Genomic DNA, 23,022 nt, shown 5'->3' on the forward strand with positions numbered 1-23,022 from the left:
ATGAAAGAAATTGTATATTCTTTTAATGTATAAATTTACACTCTGTAAAGGAAGGCATGCTTTCCTAAACATTCCCAACAATGCAAGGAAAGAAACAATGTAAGGGAGGGTTTGCCCTCTCAAAGACCTTTGACTAGCAGCAAAGACGAATGCATCAACACAGATACAAGGTATTAAACGTCCTTGGCAATACTAGGGTTTTCTTCCTCGTTCTTTTCCCTTGAGTGCCTGCACTTTGAACGGGGTAAAAGTGTTTGTAAATAATTTTATTATATTTATATATAGGGCATTATGCCTTTTACCGATAAAAAAAAAGAAATAGAAGGTTTCCTGTTTTCACGGCAAACAAAATGGGAAAAACATTCCTCAAATCTCACAATTCACAAAACGTAAAAATCATTCCTAAAAATGTGAAAAATCTCTCAGATTCGTTTTAGGAATTTCCGATAGAAGCTGGATTCAACCAGATATGATGGCAAATTAATAAAAACGTTTCAGAGGAGACAAAAATGAATCATTTGCGAATCAGAAGGGTATTTTCATTGTATCCGAATCCAGTACATTTCGTTCCTGGAAACGATGGGGTATAGGCACCAAATCTGCAACATATTATTTCTCAAAAAATGGGAATGATAAAGGTCACGATTCTCGATATGATAAAATTGGGGTAAATGATAAGAGAGCTCAAATGTTTAATAACTAAATTTCAGTTTGGTCTATGCTGGGGGCATAAACTTATGAAAGGTGTAGTGGCTATGTGTACAAATGCTATAGGCAGTGAAGTGAGTGCAGATGAAACACAACTAGAAAGTTAAAAAAACCCATTTAGAACCACTACAGGAATCGTTTAAATACTGCTAAAATTTACTACAGTAATTATGCAGCTTGCTAAATTGTACAGGCTGCTACAGATATAGTGCAGATTTGTTAAACTTTATTTAAAGGAAAACAGTGTTATCCCAAAATGATCTAAATTGATTTAGCATATCTTTAATACGCTCCACTAACGTTTTTATTAGGCATAACAGAAGCGTGCAATTTATAATCTAATTGCACAGTACTAATAATGAAAGGATAACAAGAAATATTCAAAAATAAAAATAAAAATAAAAATTTATATCACCATCATTTCGTGGGAGTGAGCCCTCCTCTTTGTCCATGAGGCCACTTTAAAACTACCAAATTCATATTAAATCATGATCTGTATTATTTTAATCTGTTCAAAAAAATATTTCATCACTTCTGTTATTTCTGCATTATTTTCTGTTGCTGTTGCATTGCCGATGTAATATTTCTAGTACTCTCTCCTATTCTCTTGCCTGGTTTCCATGCTATTCTCTATCCTCAATCCTTATTTTACATGTATTTTGTGTTGGAATAGAACTAGCTGCAAATGTAGGATTTTTTGCCACAAAGAAAACTATTTCTTTTGGACAATGACCATTGGTTGCAATAGGGAGCAATACATATTATCTCATGCTATATGAGTATTAAAATAAATCACCAGCTGTTATAGCATAGTAATGAATATTCAATGCAAGATACAGTTACTTAAAAATAGATTAATAATTGAAATTATTTGGTGGCAAGTGTATTCATGGGCCAAAAGAATCTGTTCACTGCTCTTCCAATAGCATGTTGCTAGATTTATTTTCCAAGGCTAAAATGAAAACAAATATTAGCAAATACAATCCATTATATATAATCTTATTTTATCTCAAGACAATATTAAAATATCTCATATATATTTAACCTAAGTTACCCTGGTTTGCCCATAAACCCTATCAGACCAGCTTGGGTACGAACTGATCCCTGGTCCTCGTCCAGTTTGCCTGATGGTCCGAGCAGGGTTCAAATTCCAGGGCCCCAGTTCGAACTGGAAGGCTGGAAAATGGAACCTGGGCGAACCAGGCTTAAATTGATTGAACCCGGACAAATTTTGTTCGAACCTCAGGGAAATGCACCCTGCAGACATCAATAAAGTGACTTCTTTTTGTCAAATTTAATGAAGTTTTGACATTGTTAACCCTAAAAGGTGGAAATGAAATGCTTATGTTGGCTTCTAATTCTCATTTGTGGTGTGCATGAATGTTACTTTGTCTTGGGCAAGAGCAAATAAGTTATGATTTAATTTTAATGTTTTGAATATTTGATGTTGAACTTGAAATATATGATGGTATGATCATGATTCAAGATGCCATGATTACAAGTTTTAAAGCTTATGGCTTTTTTGTTTCAAATGATTAAATTATACTGCATAACATTCTACTTTTAACTCATGCTTCTAGGCTTCTTTTATATATATAAGTTTTACATGTTTTTGTATGAACAAATCCAAATGAACCCAAACCCCTTTTCAAAATTTTTCCGTACCGGTGAATTGGCTCTTTGAACCGAACTTAGAACCAAACTTGAACTGTTAATTTAGTATATAACCATATGCAACATAATGGTGGTAGAAATACATGATATGGTACTAAAATAGAATATGAATATGGGTACTCAGGCATTTGAATAAAGGCTAAAACATGAAATAAAATGGGATGCAAATGGTTGTCATCAATATTAAGAGTAAATACTAGGGTGCTCGGTCAGGTCCACATATAATGCATTTAAGGTCTGCTTTGGTGTTTGATTTTGGTTTGTATTATTATATATTTCAGATTTTATGTTCTAGGCCAGAAATAGATATGTGCATCAGTGATATATCTATAGCTTGATGCATTGCACAGTCATTTGTGTTACATAGATAGAAGAATATCTGTGACATATTTTTTTTCCTTAATTTTTTCATAGATCTCTCTTATTTGGAAATATCCACCAATTTCATCCCCTCTCCTGTCTCCCTGCCTTCTGTTTTCTTCCTTTCTCTCTGTTTCCCTTCAAGTCCTCATTTGATAAAGTCTCACTGGTCTAGACAAATCTTATACTTCCACTTGTGGTGTTTGTCTCAGATTGGTCATTACTATGTTATACTCATAGGGTCATGTGTAATGTATTTGGTTTTTCCTCCTTGTAGATCAGATCAATTACCTAAATGCACTAATTTGCAGTAGAGCTATACATGACTTATTTTTCATTTTTATTTTCAGACGAGTTCTTATACACGTGTTCCCTATGCGAGTCTCACCATTGTATTTTCTTTAAAATAATTTGTATTTACCAAAGAGCACTTTCACAGTTTGAATCCAATACTATTGCTTTCTCACATTTTGTAATATCCTGTCTGTAGTAATTATTTAATAATTAAATTAATAGGTACTTAATTAAAAGAATATATTAATTGTATATATGGATCAAATGTCAATTTTATTATATAATTAATCAAATGTAGCAATCATATGTATATTGATCATTAAATAAACAATTGTAAATAAATATTAATTTAATAAATATAAGTAAATCAATACATAAATAATTATTAACTAAATTAAATATCAACTAATAAATACATAATTATAAATTAATAGATAAATAAGTAAATTAATATATAAATCATTGGCAACCAACAAGTGATTTAATCATTGTGTCACATAGTAACCGTGGACATGAATTAATACAGAGAAGATGATAAACATCAGCCCAATCAGTGAACGAGTCAGGTGGTATTAAGGAAACATTGGCTTCATTGAACATGACCAATTTATGATTAGTCGAGCATCTACATAAGTTGTTTTGAACATTCACCTAGGCAGCCAGGCCATGAGATGTGTCTCAGGAATCACAACCCCTCGTCTACATCACCCAATATATATGACAGTTGGACCATTGAACTTAGGGGATCATCGGAAAGAATAAAAAGGACAGTATAATTCAGGTCTGAGACCATAATCTTGTTATTGATACTCATCCAAAGGGATTGATACAATTCATTTTAATTGGCAGCAACCATTCAGATTATGAGACAGAGCATAAGGACTCATATATATATATATATATATATATATATATATATATATATATATATATATATATATATATATATATATATATATATATATATATATATATATCTGGTACGTGCAACATTATTTATTCACTGGTTATGTTTATTAATAACTTTGATAAAGTGAAAGATCCCTGATGGATCTCTGCTGCAAATCTGCTGTAGATTTATTTTATTTTTTTGTTTTTTCCTGTTTATTAATGTTTTCTTATAGAACTAGACGGAAATGCAGAAGAGTTTGTTTGTTTTTGTGTTTTTGATGATTATTCCACATAGAAATGAGAAGTAGCAAATGGCAAGAAAAGAGTCTGAAAATAAATAACAATATGCCGTAAAGTCAGAGTTGATACAAAACGTACCAGGCAGATCTCTGAATTATAGAGCCAAATAAAAGATCCAGTACATTTCCTCTAACAATGATGCCACAACTGGCTGATGAAGACGGGCTGGTAAGATGCAAGAATCTACTGCTGAGTAACTGATTATTCTATGTATCCAAGTGCTGCAAATGACAGAGTACGGCTGCAAGAAATGGCAGTGTACGGCTGCTAGAATTCACCTCCCATACGCCAAAGAACATGCCCAACAAAACAAACTGTAGGCCCAAGCTGAAGTGGCGTCTACCTTCCTCCTGAATACTGTTGAAACTACTGACAAACCAATACCCAATGCTGCTGAAGGTTACATCCCAGCCAGCAATTACCCTGGGGTTTGCGTCCCAGAATGCAAATCGCTCAAGCAGAGCAAATCTGAAAAGAAGTGTTTGAAAAATATGCATAATCATGAGAAATGGTGCCCATCTCCTTATAACCCCTTGCAAAGCAATTCGAACCCTAAAGTGACCCCCAATTGGCGTTGGCTATAAAAATGAATTAAATCTTATTTTAAAGTGACCATGTCACTAGAAAATGACCTTTTCCACCATAGTAATAAATCTGCTCATCGAATTTCCCTGAGACCAAAGAGGAAGATTTAGAGAATTTCAAGACCTTTCCAACGAGCTATCATAACATGGGATACGCATCCAGATGAGGCCAAAATTCCCTTATTACTCCAAAATGGCTATTAACTTAGCCTTATTTAAATATTAAACGCTAACTTAGGAAATATTGAAAATATAACCCAAATAGCCACAAACTGTCCAACTGACATCACAAACCATAAAATCATCCTGTCACCTGTCTATGACTGAAGTCGGAAATCAAGGATCCACTGGCAGTCTCATCCCTAAAATCTAGGGATGCTCCAAAAATTTAGGAAACAAGCTCTATCCCTCTGAAACTGAACCCAAAGGGTCATCTCATGGAAACCCAGCCTTGGGCATGATCATACCTCCTAAAAAGTAGGAATGAACCCCATAAATGTAGGAACTGCCTCCTAAAAACAAGGAACGTCACCCAACTGATCAATACCCACCAGAAAACCAAGTCCCCAACACTGAATAACCATACTGGGTCTCTATCCAACCCTGTCAGCCTACAAGACCCCATAATAAGCTGACTCACATGTCTCTGTTAGACTGAGCTAGAGTGGGGACATGACATAAAGAAGTAATATCAGAGTTTTTACACTGAGGGAAAAATACAAATAGTTATATATACTTATTATTATTTTTAGTATCTAAGAAGGGAGGACAGAATGTATCCAGGGAGAGGCTTGTCTAAATCCAGCTAATTGGTTGATTCCCAAGATAGGGTAGGGATCAGTGGCCCTAAGTGCCTTGTAGGCATAGTCTTGACTCCCAAGATAGGATAAGGGCTTGGATTTGTCAACATTGAGGGAAACCCATTGTGATTGGTAAACAAGCAACCTGGTTACATTCCAAAACTCCTCAAACTGTAATAAATAATAAGGATAGCATGAAAATCAAGGATCATAAACAGTAAGGTTTCTAATATATTGATAAATTTATAGTTTTCCTTACTTGAATAGCAATAATTTAATCAATATGTCTTGATCGATTCTGTTTAAGTATACTAAATATAGAATAATTATGGTCAAACAGGCATAGACTTAACAGGGGACATTACACATTTGCACTGAGTGAGGGCACATTCCTTGCTCTTTCACAGTTTAACATATCCAAGTTTCTCTCCTATTAACTTTCAGTGATTTCTTTAACTATAGAAACAACTGCAAATTTTGATATGATCATGTCATTCCTGTATCTACAAAATTATGGTTTTGAGGATTTGTTGTTTTCTCATACTCTATAATTGAAGAGTATTTGATAGCTATAACTGAGATAGGTTACTGGTAATTGCAGCAATGCTCTGGAGTTTGAGATTGGAGGTGGCCGGCGAATATCAGACTATAGTACCATACGAATGCTCTGTTCCCTAGGGTTTGAGGTGCATACCAAGTTCTTTCACAATTGAAATTCTCAAATATGCTTTCCTTGCTATGTGAGGTCAAATATGCTTTCCTTGCAATGTGAGATCAATTTTGAACATTTTTGAATGATGTGTTGTGTATTCCTGTCAAATGCTTTTTGCTAGAGCTTGTATGTAAACTGCTTGTGAATAAAGTATAAATTGCTTAAATGAAAGAATCTATGGTAACTAAATTTAACAGTGAAAGAGTTTCATTCCATACCAAATGTTGTAATAAACTATAACACAGCTTGAGTTTACTGTTGGTCAAGTGAATTTTTTTTACGGTTTGTTAATTATTATCATCTTCCACTTTTTTTAACCTTACAAGTTAAAAGATGATATCACAATCTGTTCTGTTCAGCTTCTTTTCCTCAACTATCCAGATTATTTTGACTTGTTTCTGTAATGTATGCAAAAGAAATGAAAGTATAATCAATCTTATGGCATGAGCAGCCATTGAACTTTAGCCATCATTCTAGGACCCCAATTTTATCTGTAAATTCCTGTATACTGTTTAATTGTGATTGCATCTGTTTGTCAAGTGCACCTGATTCCTTTCTTATGGTCTAAAAAACAAAGTTTGTGCTACAACTTATATTCATTGTAAAATTCTTAATTGTCGTTTCCTCTTGTAATGTGCATAAGGGACTTCGTTGACTTATGTAACATTCATATGAATCTTCTAACTTATCGGCATTGCTAGTTTTGAATGCATTCAACATTGAGAGGTGTAAATGTTGTATTTGCAGTTAGGATCATGGTGGAAGATGGCTCTAGCTTTTGTGGATTACTCTTTTCAATTTTTGTATCTTATACTCCCATTTTTGATATCATTATTATTTCCTATTTCATGTAACAAAGGTAAGAAATAGGTTGCTCAATGTATCCATGTAGCGAGTGGAGTAATTTGGCTGAAGGATGTGTCAGAATGCAACTTTAACAGATTTCCGGCCTAAAATTACCAGAATGTGATATATACCTAGAGTCTTCATATCAAATGTATGAATTTCATGCATGCAACAGAACAAGAAATGCATTTCCCATGGCATTATGGTCTCCATGTGGTCAAACAAGAGTAAAAGTTGTCTCCAGTGATCTGCAGTGTAATGGATTACTCTAAGTGAAGCTAACTTATGTTACAAGCAACCTGTCTCATCTAATTGCATACTGGCTTTATCAGACAAGGGAACTAGATGAGCATGTTTGAGCAATTGTCGCTTTGGTTTTTTGGACTAACACATATTAGTCTCATCTTGCATGTAGCCTTGTGATTACTAAACTCTAGCATCTGAGGGTCATTTAAATATTTTAGTTACTATCCCTCATTAAAAAGATCAAGTACCAGAGTATAATAATCCCATTTTCACAGTTCTCTGGCAGTGTGTTTGGTGTTGGCTTTTGAGGGTTTTCTGATGCACAAGTTCGTTCAGATGGATTAATGGAGATGAATGAAACCTTCTGGAGTAATATCAGACAATTTGTCTGAGACTTTCTATTTCTAGCAATGGCCATTTTTAGCGCTTCCTATTTATATCAAGATTCAGTGCATCCCAGATTGGGCCAGTTTGGTATTTGAACACACTCACTATTTTCATTAGTGGTCTGCCTCTATTTCTCCAGCAGTGAAAGATGTCTTTCTTGGACATTGGGTGAAGTTTAATTGTCTTAAGAGAAATATATTTTAGTTTTTAGTTACTAAGTTTATTATATTGTTACTTTATGACTTAAGTCAATATTAGCCTTTCGCCTACTTGCGCTTGTTTTAAAAGGGGACCCTTTTTATGTCTTTTTGTGAGGCTTATTTATGAAGAAATGTTTTATCGCACATGGCTTGGTGAAGAAGGTCGAACCTCTTGGGAAAACTATAAAAGATGAGTTGCAAAGCTCATTGGATATGTTGAGTTTATTCATTTTATTAATTATAACTCTGTGGGTACTGGGATTGGGATTTGGTCCATCTCAGTCTTCCAATGAAATCCCTCTTGAAGAAGACTAGCTACTTTGGTCAGTGTTTTATGAAGTTGCCGAACATATCTGGTGACTGTATTTTCAATCCTTTTGTGCATCATCTGTTTGTGATGGGGAAGTTCTCTGTGCATCCAATCTTTTTGTAAGTTTTGTGGCCACGATTGGGAAGATAACTCTTTTGTAATTTTGCTGGTGGTTGGAATGGTTTATCTATTTTGATAACAATATTCTTATGTAGTTTCAGATCACTATTTTATCTGCTTATTATATGAAACATTGTAATCTGTTGCAAAGATATTGGATGAATGGAAATTAGTTTTCATGCAAACTGCTTGTTTAAATTCCAATGGAACTTTTGGTTAAATCTGTAGCAAATATTCATAGGGGATATTACACATAGTTTACTACGTTTTCTCATCTTATGGGTCTCTTAAGGGAAGTATCTGAACTATATAACATGTACAAGGAAGAACAACTAGTTTGATATGGACAAGGTATTCCTTTGATTAAATTCATAATTTGTGTATTAATAACGAGTGCAAAGAAATCCATACCAAACTTGTAAAATGCTCTATTTTCTTAATGATAGATATTTTTTAGCATTTGTGAGGTGAATTACATTTCTTTGCATAGGAGAGTTGACCATCAAGATAGGGTTTGGACCAAGAGTCTTAGGAAAAATGTTCCTAGTTTGTCCACCAGATTTTACTTGTGCATAATTGGGATAAGTACTTCTTTGATTGATCAGCAATTGACTTACTCCAATCATTGCATTAAAATTCATTGTTACACCGATGCGGGCGTACGGGGGGATGTCGGGACAAGTTTGGGGTGCGGGAAAAAAAAGAGCCTCAATTTGGAGACAGCAGGGGTGCAAAGGGGGAGGTTGCATAGAATACATATATGACTGAAATTGCTAATTAAGAAATGATACTTTAATATAACATACCAAATATAGTTGAATATAGAAAATTGAAATGCGATTCACGAACCATAAGTTCAAACTTGAAACTTGAAACTTCATAACCATGACCAATGACCATTGAACTTAGTAAACTTATAAATACTAAAACTTTTAAACATAATAATGATAATGATCAATAAAAAATATAAACCATACATAGTACGGCGTACCATGTAAGTCAACCATTGACTATCAATTTATCAAATGACAAAGATCAAAGATTCAAAATTCGTTGTTCAAATATGAATCAAAAAAGTTCCCATGCTTAGAAAAACAATAAAAAACAAAAGCAAAAAAGTTTTTTCCTTTTTGACTTTTCATGCAACACACAGTTCGCACCCCACACACACCTTGGACACACCGCGCGCACACTCTTCCACCCCCGCATCCCAGATACACCTGCGTCCCCGCGTGCCACCCAGGTGTGCCAACTAGTGTGGCTATAGTACGACTGTGTTTCGACGGCGGCGGGGGTACTCGAGTGTCCAACATACCCACACGAGGGACATACGCACACCTAGTGCATGGGGTTTTTGACTCAGGTGCACACACTCGGGTAACACTATTAAAATTAGACCTACCTTGAGCAAAATCCATTGTTGAAGCTACAAATATTGCTATACTTGTGGACAGATCACTCGACATGCCAACAAAGAACACGCTACTATTATTGCTAATTGTTGAAACATAACTAGACATTATTGATCTAAATGGAATTATCTTTTTGTAGAGATAATTATTGTTTCTATACACACTTTGAAAACAACTTGAAGAGCTTCAATATTTACTTAAGTAATGTCTTTTTCTGAAATTTGTACACAAATGTTTGCTTCAGTCACTTGGAGTGGTAATTTGCATTTCCTCCTAATATTGTTTGCTTCTCGATCCAATAATCCTTCTTTAGGGATGCCATTCATTGAGTCAATTATGAACATAGTTTCCTTTTCCAAATCTTCTTCAAGTCCTAGATGCATGTCCTTCATACCAACACTTGTTACAAGTCCTTTTCCTCCTATGCCTACCTTCGCAACTCTTGGTTCAACACCTATAGCAACCCACCCCTATTTAGCAAACTAGTTTTTCCCAGGCCAAGTTTTTCTTTTTTACAACTAATTTCTTATTAACTGGTAAAAAGATCACATGATAGTGCAGATTCAAGATACTAATATACTAAGTTTGGATTCTTCACAAAATCTCAAGATGCATGAAAAACAAATTTCCAATAAAAAGTACATATAGTTTATTCTTGCCTTCCAAAATGTAGGAACACTTGGTGGGATTTGTTGATTGAGATAACAACCCATTCAATAATCGACCCTTTTCTAAGTTGCTTAGTTCGAACCCAGTTCTAGTGACCCTTATCTATTATGCAGTGACGCCTGAATGTTGTTATGCCTTGTTTCCTAGTATCGTCACTCTTGTACTTTCTATAGAAATTAACTCTTGCTTCTTGGTGACTTAGAATATGCAAGAATCCTCCCTAATCCATGCTACTGTTCGCAGTGGAACTGAGGGGATTGACCATGACTTTCTCCTGCAATTATTAAATTCTTTTCACTGTTACTGGAAAAAAGTCACTACATGTGATCCCTTTGTGATGTGTGGATGCTATTTCCCTATGAGTCATTCGCTAAGGGGCCATGCTTCTGCAACGTGCTTAGTGTATGAAGTTTCCCTTGTTCCTCATGGTAATATTAGTGCTTTCAAACAACTCTATTGTCATTAGCCATCCAATTTACTCGCGTCCTGATTGCAGATGAAACTTATACGAAGTTGCAATATGCTGATTTCTATACCATTGTGTGCTTGCTGAACTTGTTGTGGGGGGGGGGGACCCAGTTTTTATGAGAATAGGCTACTTGCTCATCATTCACACCCTTCTATCAAATTTCTCGAAAATACTATCGTGTGCGGCAATGCTATTTGAAGATAGTGCAAATGCCATTAGTGAGACCTTGCACACATAGTAGCCCGACCAATAAATTGCCTGTTACTACTTGGATCATTCCGAGAGCATCTCTCAGCGCTGACAATCTTCCAATCTTCCAAAAAAATCCCTTCTTTATTGAACGTTGCCATCCCAATTAACGCTTCTGCCTAAGAAACGCTTAGTTACTATCTTGGCTCACCAGAGCCACATTGCTAGAACAAGAAACAGTTCCTCTTATTCTTGTCTCTTTGCTAATTGTTCCCTTTGTCTCACTATCGGGTATAGTATCGAAACCCTATGTATGCTCCAACATAACTATGTATGCCAGTGAACAATGTTTTGTTGTTTCTCTTTTGATTTTCTAAAATATATTCTTTTTTTTTTGAATATTTTCAGAGTATATAATAAATACAAAGGAAGGCACTATAACTATGCAATAATTCCATAATGGCTTTGAGTGTTATTAATAATGGAGAGACGAGAGTTTTTTAACAAATATCATAATCAAAATGTCCAACATTTTAATTAATAAAACCTGATTTGCTGCATCATAACCGTAGGACCTATCAGAGGGAAGTGACGTTAAGTATGCAGCTTCTACATACAAGAGTTTATCATTATCCAACTTCCATGCATCACCTCAACTCAACGTCTAATGCTGTATTCACTGATTTCGACCCCAACTGTTAATGACAAGCAGAAAGACTAATGTCTAATGAATAGTCTGGAGTCGTGGGTTGCACACGTGACCACAAAATGGAGTATTAATGCTCTGCTAGCCGCCACCAATGCCCATCCCAATTTGCCAAAGTTATGCGGTTCCCAGCTGAACTCAAAGCCACATGCGTATCCAAAGTCACAAACGTAGCCAACAATATTCACAAACAGTCTCCCTTCAAACAACTATCTCCTTAACCACAATAATCACAATAGGAGATTTTGATAGATGTTTACCTCAACACAAATGTCAATAAAAACTCAGAAATTCTTCAAACCCTAGCCAGATGATATGAGAAAGAAAATATATAATTCAAGATGATCTCCCATTCTCCAAAAAGCCATGTTTATAATACAAATATGAGCCACTTAGCTTCACGCTCACACCTTTCACTTAAAAAAAACTTTTATAATATAAGTTCATAACATTTTATATTATAAAACACAATGATAATAAAGTTTATCATAAATAACCATTAAACCACAATCCTCCAAATAAATGACTTCAATAATATTTCACCGAGAGATTAAATAACAAAACCAAACAATAACCTTGCCTGAATTGCACACCCAAAATAGTAACCGTTTGAGACTGACTTACTAAAAATAGTAAGTCCAAAAATAGCAATATCTTGAAAAAGACCCCCACATCCAAACGTCAAGTCATGAGGGTCGCAATGATGAGTTGACAAAACCATACTTTAGAAACCTGTTAAATCGAGGACATTATATATATATATATATGTTTTGTGACTTTGGCATTTACTTTGAGTAAAATCACAAATATATATATGTGTATGTGTGTGTGTTTGTGTGTTTGCATGTGTGTTTATTTCTAATTTATTAAATGCAAGAAAAAAGGACTAAAATAGCATTTAATAAATTCTTCCTGATTTACTCAAACTAGAGGGGGACAATACAATCCTCCCTCACCAAGAATTGTTTGTCCTCAAGCAATTTCAAGGTTGGGTGAGACCAAATCTATTCATTTCCCAATTTGCGTCTTCCACCGGCAAGTCTTTCAATTTTACTAAGTATTCCTTAATCATTCGCTTCCAAAGGTTTCTATCCGTTGTCTCAATGATCATTGCAGGAAGTAACACCAACCTTCCTTCTTCCTCCAATGGTGGCAAAACTGCTGAAGGAACCACCTTATGTCCCAAAGCTCTTTTGAGCCTGAACACATGAAAGACATTGTGCACCTTTTTGTTTGTAGGTTATTCTTGCTCCTACGCTACTTCTTTGATCTGCCGGAGCAATCTGTATGGTCCATAAAATCTTGGTTACAATTTTCAGCTCCACTTTTCTTGAGAGAGGATTGTTGGTGAGGCCGTAGCCTCAGATACACTAAGTCCTCAACTTTGAAATGCCTCTCAATCATGTGCTGGTCTGCATATTGTCTCTGTTGATTTTGAGCTTGTTGGATTTTCCTCCTATGCTTTCACACTGTCCTTGCTCTGCTGTAATAAATTTGAAGCTTTGGGTACTTTTCTATCCGTCAAAACTAGATCCAAAACATTGGGTGGTTCATAACCATAAAGTGCCATGTAAGGTGACATCTAGATGGACATGTGATAGGTTGAGTTATAGGAATACTCTCTCATGTGCAACCACTTAATCCATGCCTTTTGATGTCCTGAAACAAAGTTTCTTAAGTACCCTTCCAACCACTTGTTAACAATTTCAGTTTGATCATCTATTTGTAGATGATAACTAGTGCTGGGAGTGAGTTTGGTTCCACATAACCTGAATAATTCTTGCCAAAACAAACTCATGAATTTGCTATCCCTATCACTTACTCTGCTCTTGGGCAGCCCATGAAGTTGGAAAATTTCTTTGAAGAAAAGATCTGTTACTTGTACTGCCGAAAAGGTGGCTGATATAGCAAGAAAATGTGCAAATTTAGTCAATATATCAACTACAACATAGATGCAATTTTTACCTTGAACATCTGGTAAGCCAGTTATAAAATCCATTGAAATACTTACCCACTTTTGGTTTGGAATGAGCAAGGGCTATAATAGACCAGCTGGGTAAGTATTTTCATGTTTGTTTTGTTGGCATGATGGGCACTCTTGCACAAACCTCTGAATTTCAATTTTAATCCTTTCCAGCTTAATCTTTCTCTAATTTGTTTGTACATTTTAAAGAAACCCGTATGACCAGCCATAGGTGCATTATGAAAAGACTTCAATACCTCCAATTTGAACTTGGAGTTTGGCAATAAGAAAATCCTATCCTTATGGAGTATCAACTCATTTTGCACCTTATACCTCTCATCATGAATTTTGCCTTAAAGTAAATTTGAGGTCCAATCATCTTTAACATATTCAGCTGTAATATTCTTCTTCCAGTCCACTGTTATCTCTACTATGGAGCATCAATGTGGTCTTGATAAGGCATCAACCACTATGTTTCTTCTTCCCTTCACATAGACAATGTCAAAGTCATAGGCTTGTAATTTACTCACCCATTTTTGTTGTCTTTCACTTAAGTGCTGCGTGTTTAGGAAGCAATTTTTATTATTGTGATATGTTTTGATAGTGAATTTACGCCCCACTATATATTGTCTGAACTTGGCAAGAGCGTTCACTATCACCAACATCTCTTTGTCATGAATTGAATAGCTCTTTTCAGCACCTATCAACTTTCTACTTTCAAAGGCAATGGGGTGTTTATTTTGTGTTAGAACAACACCTATCCATTCACCTGATGCATCACATTCCAACTCAAAAGGCCTAGTAAAATCAAGTTTTGCTAACACCGGGCATGAACTCACAAGTTCCTTAAACTGCTCAAAACATTTTTGTGCTTCATTTGACCATGGCAATGCTACCTTTTTGTTAAATCTACCAATGGAGCAGCCACGTGGGAAAAATCTTTAACAAATCTCCTGTAAAATCCATACAACCCAAAAAAACCTTTTAGTTGTGACAAATTCATAGGAGGGGGCCAATTCGTGATTGCCTTGATTTTTTTCCAGGTCAACACTAACTCCTTTAGAGCTGATAATTTGACCAAGGTACAACAATTGCGATAAACCAAATTCACATATAGACTCCTTAGCAAACAAAGATTCCTTCTCTGAAATACTAAGCACCTCCTCTAAATGTTTCAAGTGCTCATCCCATGTCTTGGTATATATTACAATGTCATAAAAAAAAGATCAAAACAAACTTACAGAGCTGCTTGATAAAAATCTGGTTCATACAAGATTGGAAGATGGCTGGTGCATTAGTTAGCCCAAAAGGCATGACTAGAAACTCGTAGTACCCATAATGACACCTAAATGCTGTCTTCTCCACGTCCTCTTCCCTTACCCTGATTTGGTGGTACCCGGTGCTAGAACTCTAAATTTTGGCATAGTTTAGAGTTCCAAATATTATGCTAAAGGGAGAACATTTAGTTCTTACCCACTACTTATATTTAAGCAATATGCTTTAAAGCATTAAAGTTCATGAGTAGGGTAGTTGTAGGTGGTTCACAAAGAATTAAAGAACTAATGAATATGTAATCTCCCCGTTATAAAATAAATAATGATTTAATCTTTGTAATGGGCCGATTGATTTATTTTATCTTGGACCCATTTTTATTATGTTTTTGTAGTTTGTGTTGACGTCGGCTAACTTTGTACACCCTTGGAAAGCTTTTTCCGACGGGTATTTAAGCACGGCTCGTAGGTAGTTTGTAGGCATGCTTTGGATTAGATTTTCTCTATATGTGAATTCCTATTGGGGATTCTCTATTCGCCATTTCGGAAGTGAAAGATCTTCCCTATTTGGCTCATGCGGTTTCAGTGAGATTCAATCCTCACCCTATTCTGTCAGTGTTCAACTCGGTTGTTATCTAGCAAAATGAAGTGCCCTCATTATTTGCAAATACTTATCAATCTGGTGAATGTTCGTCCATACTTGTTCGGGTATTATTTGGTGTCCCAAATCTACAGTGTTTGCCATTGATTTAATTAAATTCTGTATTCGAGCAACTTTGTGTTCCAACTGTGTGATTTTGCGTTGCACCCATCCCTCCCTTCGTGTTTCCATCCATCCGTATGGTCTTGCACTTTCATGTACGGCTTTGAATTCTCCATTTATCTCCCCGTACGATCGTCATATCTCCAGTACAACCTGCCCAAGTAATCGTACAGCCATCCTCCTGACACTCTGTACGGTATTCTAACCTTCCCGTACATTATCCATATTCCGTACGGCCTTAATAACCGTACAACCTTCTGTATATTCCGTACGGCTTCTTAGTCCATCGTACGACATCTTCAAACACCCGTACGGTTAGCCTTCCACCCATACGGTGTTCCTGTTCAGTTCATAGGCCATTCGAATTGAAGTATGGATTGCATCTGGTCTCGACATAGCGTATGGACTCCAAATCCATAACATTCATCGCAGTAAGTCGTCCTCCTAGGATCAATATTTTTGTACGGCCATTTGTAGGGTGTGAATTGGGGACATTATAGTGGTATCAGAGCTCTTCGATCTTGCCAGCGTGTGGACAGTGAATGAGAGTTTATAGCCGGAAGAGAAGGACACATTCCGTTGATCAAATGCCTCACAAACGGGAACCGACCAGCGCCGAACTTGTGGCACTTCTGAGGGAACTTGCGCAAAATCAGGCACAGATCACGGATACACGACTCATGGAGAAAACCCTCAAGAAGTTGGCGGAGAACAAAATATCTGGAGAACAAAATTGACACAGTGTGGACTCAGTATCGGGTAAACTGCACCCTCAACCAGCATGTTGTCGACCTTCCATGCTAACCTGCCCACCACGGACGGAAGCACATCACGGAGAGAGACTACCAACTTTCAAAGAGATAAAAGTGGACTGGAGAAATGCAAACCTTGAAGAAGACATTTCCTACAAAGATTATGCAGATTTGAGAATGAGATACTTGGGAGGCAGAAATAGAGGAGGATACTTTAACGATGATCTCAGGAGAAAATTGAGTAAGGTGAATCTGTCTCCATTTGACGGATTGGGTTCCATTTCAGCACAAGCGTGGGAAATGAAAGCCGATACATACTTCCAGCGGAATCCTATGCCAAAAGAAGAAGCAATCAAATTTGCCACATTGCATTTGGAGGGAGTTGCGCACGAATGGTGGCACCACGACACCATCATATTAGGGCATGATCAAATAAAGACCTATGCAGAATTTATGGAGAGATTAATAGAACGATTTGATGGGAAAGACCCTAAGCTCAATTTCGAAGAGCTGGTGCAACTATGGCAAACTGGATCAGTAGATCAGTTCATTGCGAAATTCCAAAGACTTTTTGTGTTGGTCACGGACATCTCCGAAAGAAGGCGGGTCGTGCTCTTTATGGACGGACTGGCAGAACCGCTGAAGGGATTCAATCCGTCTACCCTATCAGAAGCAATCAGTAAGGCACGAAGTATGGCATCGTCGTCGGCATCAACCTCATCCTCTCGAAGTCACTCACATTCGAAACCGCCGATGTTTCTGAAGGACAAACCTTCGCCCTAGAGGCCGTTATTGGATGAAGCTACCCGACAGGAACTTTGAAGGAAGAAATTGTGTTTCAATTGCTAGGGCCCTTGGGAGCCTGGCCACTGATGCCTCGGGAAGGGAAAGATCCATTACATCAAGTTGGTGTCTGATGATGAGGACGAACACGAACAAGAAGAAATGCCGGTTGAAGATGACCAACCTAACACTGACACCAACATGGCCAGTTTAAACCATACGGAGAGAATTGCGGCCTTGGTATAGCGCGGATGATCCATTGCATTGGCTGGCAGTCTGAGGTGCACAGTTTTCTGTGTGCAGGGTACCCTTCAAGGACAAAAGGTTATGGTGATGTTGGATAGCGGAGCTACTTTGAATTTTATAAACTCATCCTTGGTAAAGAGAAGAAGTCTCCCTACAGAAGCACACGTAGGCTTTTAGGTCAAGGTTGTCGGAGGGACTTTCCTGCCCTGCACGCACCTTGTTTCTTAGCTAAGCATCACAATGGTGAATCACATGGTGATGGAGGACATTTTCATAGTGGATCTCGCTGACATGGAATTCATTCTTGGCATACAGTGGATGGAGACTCTTGATGAATACATTCAGAGTTTCAAACGGATGGACTTCACTTTTGTTGTTGATGGAAAGAAGGTTGTGCTTTGAGGGATGGAAAATGAAGGGCCGAAGGAAGTTTCTGTGCATCGGATGGAGGCAATCTTGTGACATGATGACGTTGTGTGGGCTGCGCATTGTTTTATCTCAGCGAAACCTATTAAGGGGCACCGAACACCTGCATAGGATGATGAGCTACACAATATTTTGAATAGGCATGAAATTTTTTTCATGGATATTCCTCCTGGCACACCACCTCATCGGGGGTTTGAACACATGATCGAGTTGGAATCAGGGGTGAAACTAGTCATAACCACACCATACCACCATCCCAAGAAATTCAAGGATGAGATCGAATGAACAATTCAGGAATTGCTTGAGAAAGGATGGATCCGTTCCAGTTCTAGCCCGTTCGTGTCATCCGTGGTGCTGGTTGAAAAGAAGGACGAAACGATGCACATGTGTGTGGACTATCGCGCACTGAACAAAAGAACAATAAAGAACAGGTATCTCACCCCACAGATAGATGAGCTGTTGGATGAACTACATGGTGCAGTCTATTTTTCAAAAATAGATCTCCATTTCGGATACCATCAGATCCGAATGAGGGAAGATGTGGAGAAAACGGCTTTTCACTGCCACTACAGACACTATGAGTTCTTGGTCATGCCGTTCGGATTGACCAATGCACCCGCTACATTTCAATCATGCATGAACTGCATCTTCAACAAACAGTTGTGTAAGTATCTATTGGTATTCTTTGATGATCTTATTTATAGCAGGACATGGGAGGAGCACCTAAAGCATCTGAATGAAGTTTTGAGTATCATGGAGGAACAGTCCTTGTTCGCTAAGCAGTCCAAATGTGAGTTTGGTATGACAGAGATGTACTTGGGGCACGTTGTTAGTAAATACGAGGTTCAAGTGCATCAGGAGAAGATTCAGGCTATCCTCGATTGGCCTCCCCCAAAATCACTCACAGATTTGCGAGGGTTCTTCGGATTGTGCAGTTACTACAGGAGATTTGTCAAAGGATTTTCTCAGCTCAGCGCACCTTTAACAGATCTGATGAAGAAATGGGCTTTCTAGTGGAACGAAGAAGCACAACTCACCTTTGATAAGCTAAAAGAGCCCATGAGCACTTGCCTGGTTCTTGCACTGCCTGACTTCACCCGACCGTTCATTTTGGAATGCGACGTGTCTGGGGAAGGCATTGGAGCAGTTCTGATGCAGGATAGACACCCCATCGCCTATGAGAATAGGAAGCTCACACCAGCAAAACGCCTGTATTCCATTTACGACAAAGAAATGTTGGCCATTGTACATGCACTAATTAAGTTCTGATAATATCTGGTAGGTGCCAAATTTGTCATTCATATGGATTACAATAGTCTGAGATATTTCTTGGAGCCACGGGACTTGAACGAATGGCAACAAAAATGGGTGAGCAAAGTTCAGTCTTTTGATTTCGACATTGAATATGTAAAAGGGAAAAACAATGTTCTTGTAGGTGCCTTGTCCAGAAAACCCACCCTTTGCTCGCTAGACCAGATCTTAGCTAACTAGAAGGCACAACTGTTGGTAGAATATTCCAAGAATACATTTTTCTGTGAGATAATGGATGGTCACAGCCACGATGATCGGTACAGGGTAGTGGATGATATCATCTATTATAACGATTGGATATACCTAGTGCCAGAATCTAAATTGAAGTCGAAGATCCTAAAGGAAGTGCACAACTCCCCTCTGGTTGGACTCCCGACTTTCTTAAAACTTATAGAAGTATTCGGGAGAGATTTTCATGGAAGGGACTGAAAGGGGACGTGTTGCAGCATGTGAGAGAATGTACGGTTTGCCAATAGAACAAGTCCGAACACTCTCTTCCTGCTGGACTGTTACAGCCTTTGCCAATCTGCGAACATAAGTGGGAATGTATATCAATGGACTTTATAACAGGCCTTCCCAAGGTGCATGGAAAGGACTGTATTTATGTGGTGGTTGACAGATTGACAAAGTATACACACTTCTTTGCCATCCCCTCAAATCTTCAGGCTGCACAAGTCGCCGATTTGTTTTTCACAGAAGTCTTTCACTTGCACGGGTTACCCCGAAACATTGTCAGTGATTGGGATGGACGATTCGTTAGTATTTTCTAGACAGAATTGTTTCGGATGGCAGGGACAGAGTTATCATCGAGCATGAATTACCACCTGCAGACAGATTACCAAATTGAGATTGTGAACAAATGACTCGAAGGCTACCTTCGGACCTATGTCTCGGCACAACAATGTGCGTGGGTCAAATGGATCCATCTCGGGGAGTATTGCTACAATACGACATATCACATGTCTATTGAGATGGCACCATTCAAAGCTCTGTACAGGCACGAACCCCTCTCCTTCATCGACACAGTTCTGGGTGATAGTCGTGCTCCAAGGGTGAAGGATTGGCTTTGGGAGGGGAATGACATACTAAGGGGCTTGAAAGAGAACCTGCAGCAGGCACAAAATCAACAGAAGGTGTACGCCAACAGACATCGGATAGAGAGGAGTTTTGAAGTAGGGGATCTGGTTTATCTCCAGCTTCAGCCATACTGATAGTCTTCATTAAAAGGAGTAGGTAAGGAGAAATCGAAGCCACGCTTTTATGGTCCCTATTGTGTAATCCGCCACATCGGTGAGGTAGTGTATGAACTGGAACTTCCGGAGGGTAGCTGCATTCACAATGTCTTCCATGTTTCCTGTTTGAAGAAGGCTATAGGGCAAAACGTCACTGTCATTACCGACCTTCTGCTACTCAACGAGGAAGGGAAGCTTATTCTGGAACTTGCTGAGATTCTCAAAGTGTGTGAAAAGGTCCTACAGAACCGCACTGTGAAGGAATACTTGGTATGCTGGTGACACCTACCATTGGATGACGCAATGTGAGAAGGCGAGCACATCCACTAGCACCTGACATTGCACTTGCTTGAGGACAAGCAAATTTTGGGACGGGAGGACTGTAATGTCCCCATTATAAAATAAATAATGATTTAATCTTTGTAATGGGCCGATTGATTTATTTTATCTCGGACCCATTTTTATTATGTTTTCGTAGTTTGTGTCACCGTCGGCTAACTTTGTACACCCTTGGAAAGCTTTTCCCAACAGGTATTTAAGCACGGCTCATAGGTAGTTTGTAGGTATGCTTTGGATTATATTTTCTCTGTATGCGAATTCGTGTTGGGGATTCTCTGTTCGCCATTTCGAAAGTGAAAGATCTTCCCTATTTGGCTTGTGCGGTTTCGGTGAGATTCAACCCTCACCCTATTCCGTTGGTGTTCAACTTGGTTGTTATCTGGCAAATTGAAGTGCCCTCATTATTTGCAAATACTTATCAATTTGGTGAATGTTCTTCCATACTTGTTTGGGTATTATTTGGTGTCCCAAATCTATAGTGTTTGCCATTGATTTAATAAAATTCTATATTCGAGCAACTTTGTGTTCCAACTGTGTGATTTCGCACCGCACCCATCCCTCTCTCTGTGTTTCCATCCATCCGTACGGTCTTGCACTTTCATGTATGGCTCTGAATTCTCCATTTATCTCCTTGTACGGTCTTCATATCTCTCGTACACAGCCTGTCCAAGTAGTTGTATGGCCATTCTCTTGACATTCCGTACGGTATTCTAACCTTCCCATACGTTATCCATATTCCGTACGACCTTCAATTACCGTACAACTTTCTGTATATTTCGTATGGCTTCTTAGTCCACCGTACAGCATCTTCAAACACCTGTACGGTTAGCCTTCCACCTGTACGGTGTTCCTGTTCAGTTCGTAGGCCATTCAAACTGAAGTACGAATTGCATCTGGTCTCGACATAGTGTACGGCCTCCAAATCCACAACATTCATCGTTGTAAGTCGTCCTCCTAGGATCAATATTTCCGTACGGCCATTTGCAAGGCATGGACTGGGGACATTACAGAATAGACAAACAACAACAATCCATTAATGACAAGAAGGACAATACAATGGTTTGAGAGCTGGTGAAGGAACTATACCCTCTAGAAGTTGATCTTCTTAGGAGAATGATGATACCCAACAAGTTTGCATGCTCAAATTTTGGTGGGTCAAATCATGTTGGTAGAAAACTACATATTTGAAATGGATATCCAAGTGCTCATACAACTGATAAAGTAAACACAAAAAATAGAACTGTTGTCATTTACTTCTTTATGGAAATAAACTACAGAAGTACAAAGATGAAGAATTTTGTGACTTTTAAGTATGTGTTATGCAAAATTGTTCTAACAGCAGTATAGAAATTGGGAGTAGAATTTTTTATATGCCAACATGAAGAAAAACTAATATCACTAACTAGAGCTCCCAACCTTCCATACACTTGATTGAAGCAAGTACAATGCTATATTAAATAGTGAAGATCTCTATATGATTATGATGCACAATCCTCCACTACTTAATCTGTCAAAGAAGGAATCTGAGGTTAAAATAACATGAAGTGGACGCACAACTTGTTCCAAGCTTTTATGACAGGATGAATTTGTATTTTGTTTCAAATGAATGCTTATATAGAAACGCAAACCATGTCTGGTATTTGTGGCGTAAGGAGACTTTAGTGCCTGTTGTTATATGAATTTGGAGATTAAGAAGGGCTTCCATGTTCTACAACATGTCTCTACAAACCCCTCAATCAACAATATGCAGTCATCTAATGATGATATCAAAGAAGAAGATAGAGTTGAATATTTTGACAATGTGTTATGAAAGGCCTTCACTTCATCAAAGATAATGAGGTGGTCAAACTAAGATACTTTAGCATAGGAAATGCCAAATCCATGAAGATAAATGATGTGTATTATATCCTCGTTGCAGAACAGCACAATACCTTGGTGGATGTTATTGGCAATCCAAATTTTCTAATCAAACAATAGAAAAGAACCTATTTTTTTGATGGCTTTGACGTCTAGTTCGAAGTTTCTCTTTTCATATTGCCAAAGATTTTCTTACAATGGA

General features: G+C 37.7%; 1 protein-coding gene across 5 annotated transcripts in view; it reads left to right on the forward strand.

Annotated features, from left to right (window-relative positions):
• Positions 1–23,022, forward strand: part of OWL1 (DNAJ heat shock N-terminal domain-containing protein) — a 267,015-nt gene that overhangs the window by 118,954 nt on the left and 125,039 nt on the right. For all 5 annotated transcript variants that reach the window (XR_016356106.1, XM_089800118.1, XM_089800116.1 and 2 more), the window contains exon 7: positions 6,213–6,297. Coding sequence is in view for 4 of the 5 variants with exons in the window: in XM_089800118.1 (XP_089656244.1) it covers positions 6,213–6,297 (85 nt within the window). In the remaining variant the exon portion in view is untranslated. The remainder of the gene's footprint in view (positions 1–6,212; positions 6,298–23,022) is intronic.

The sequence above is a fragment of the Cupressus sempervirens genome, chromosome 9 (assembly GCF_028749045.1).
Source record: "Cupressus sempervirens isolate cs-2001-9-10 chromosome 9, ASM2874904v1, whole genome shotgun sequence".
NCBI lineage: Eukaryota > Viridiplantae > Streptophyta > Pinopsida > Cupressales > Cupressaceae > Cupressus > Cupressus sempervirens.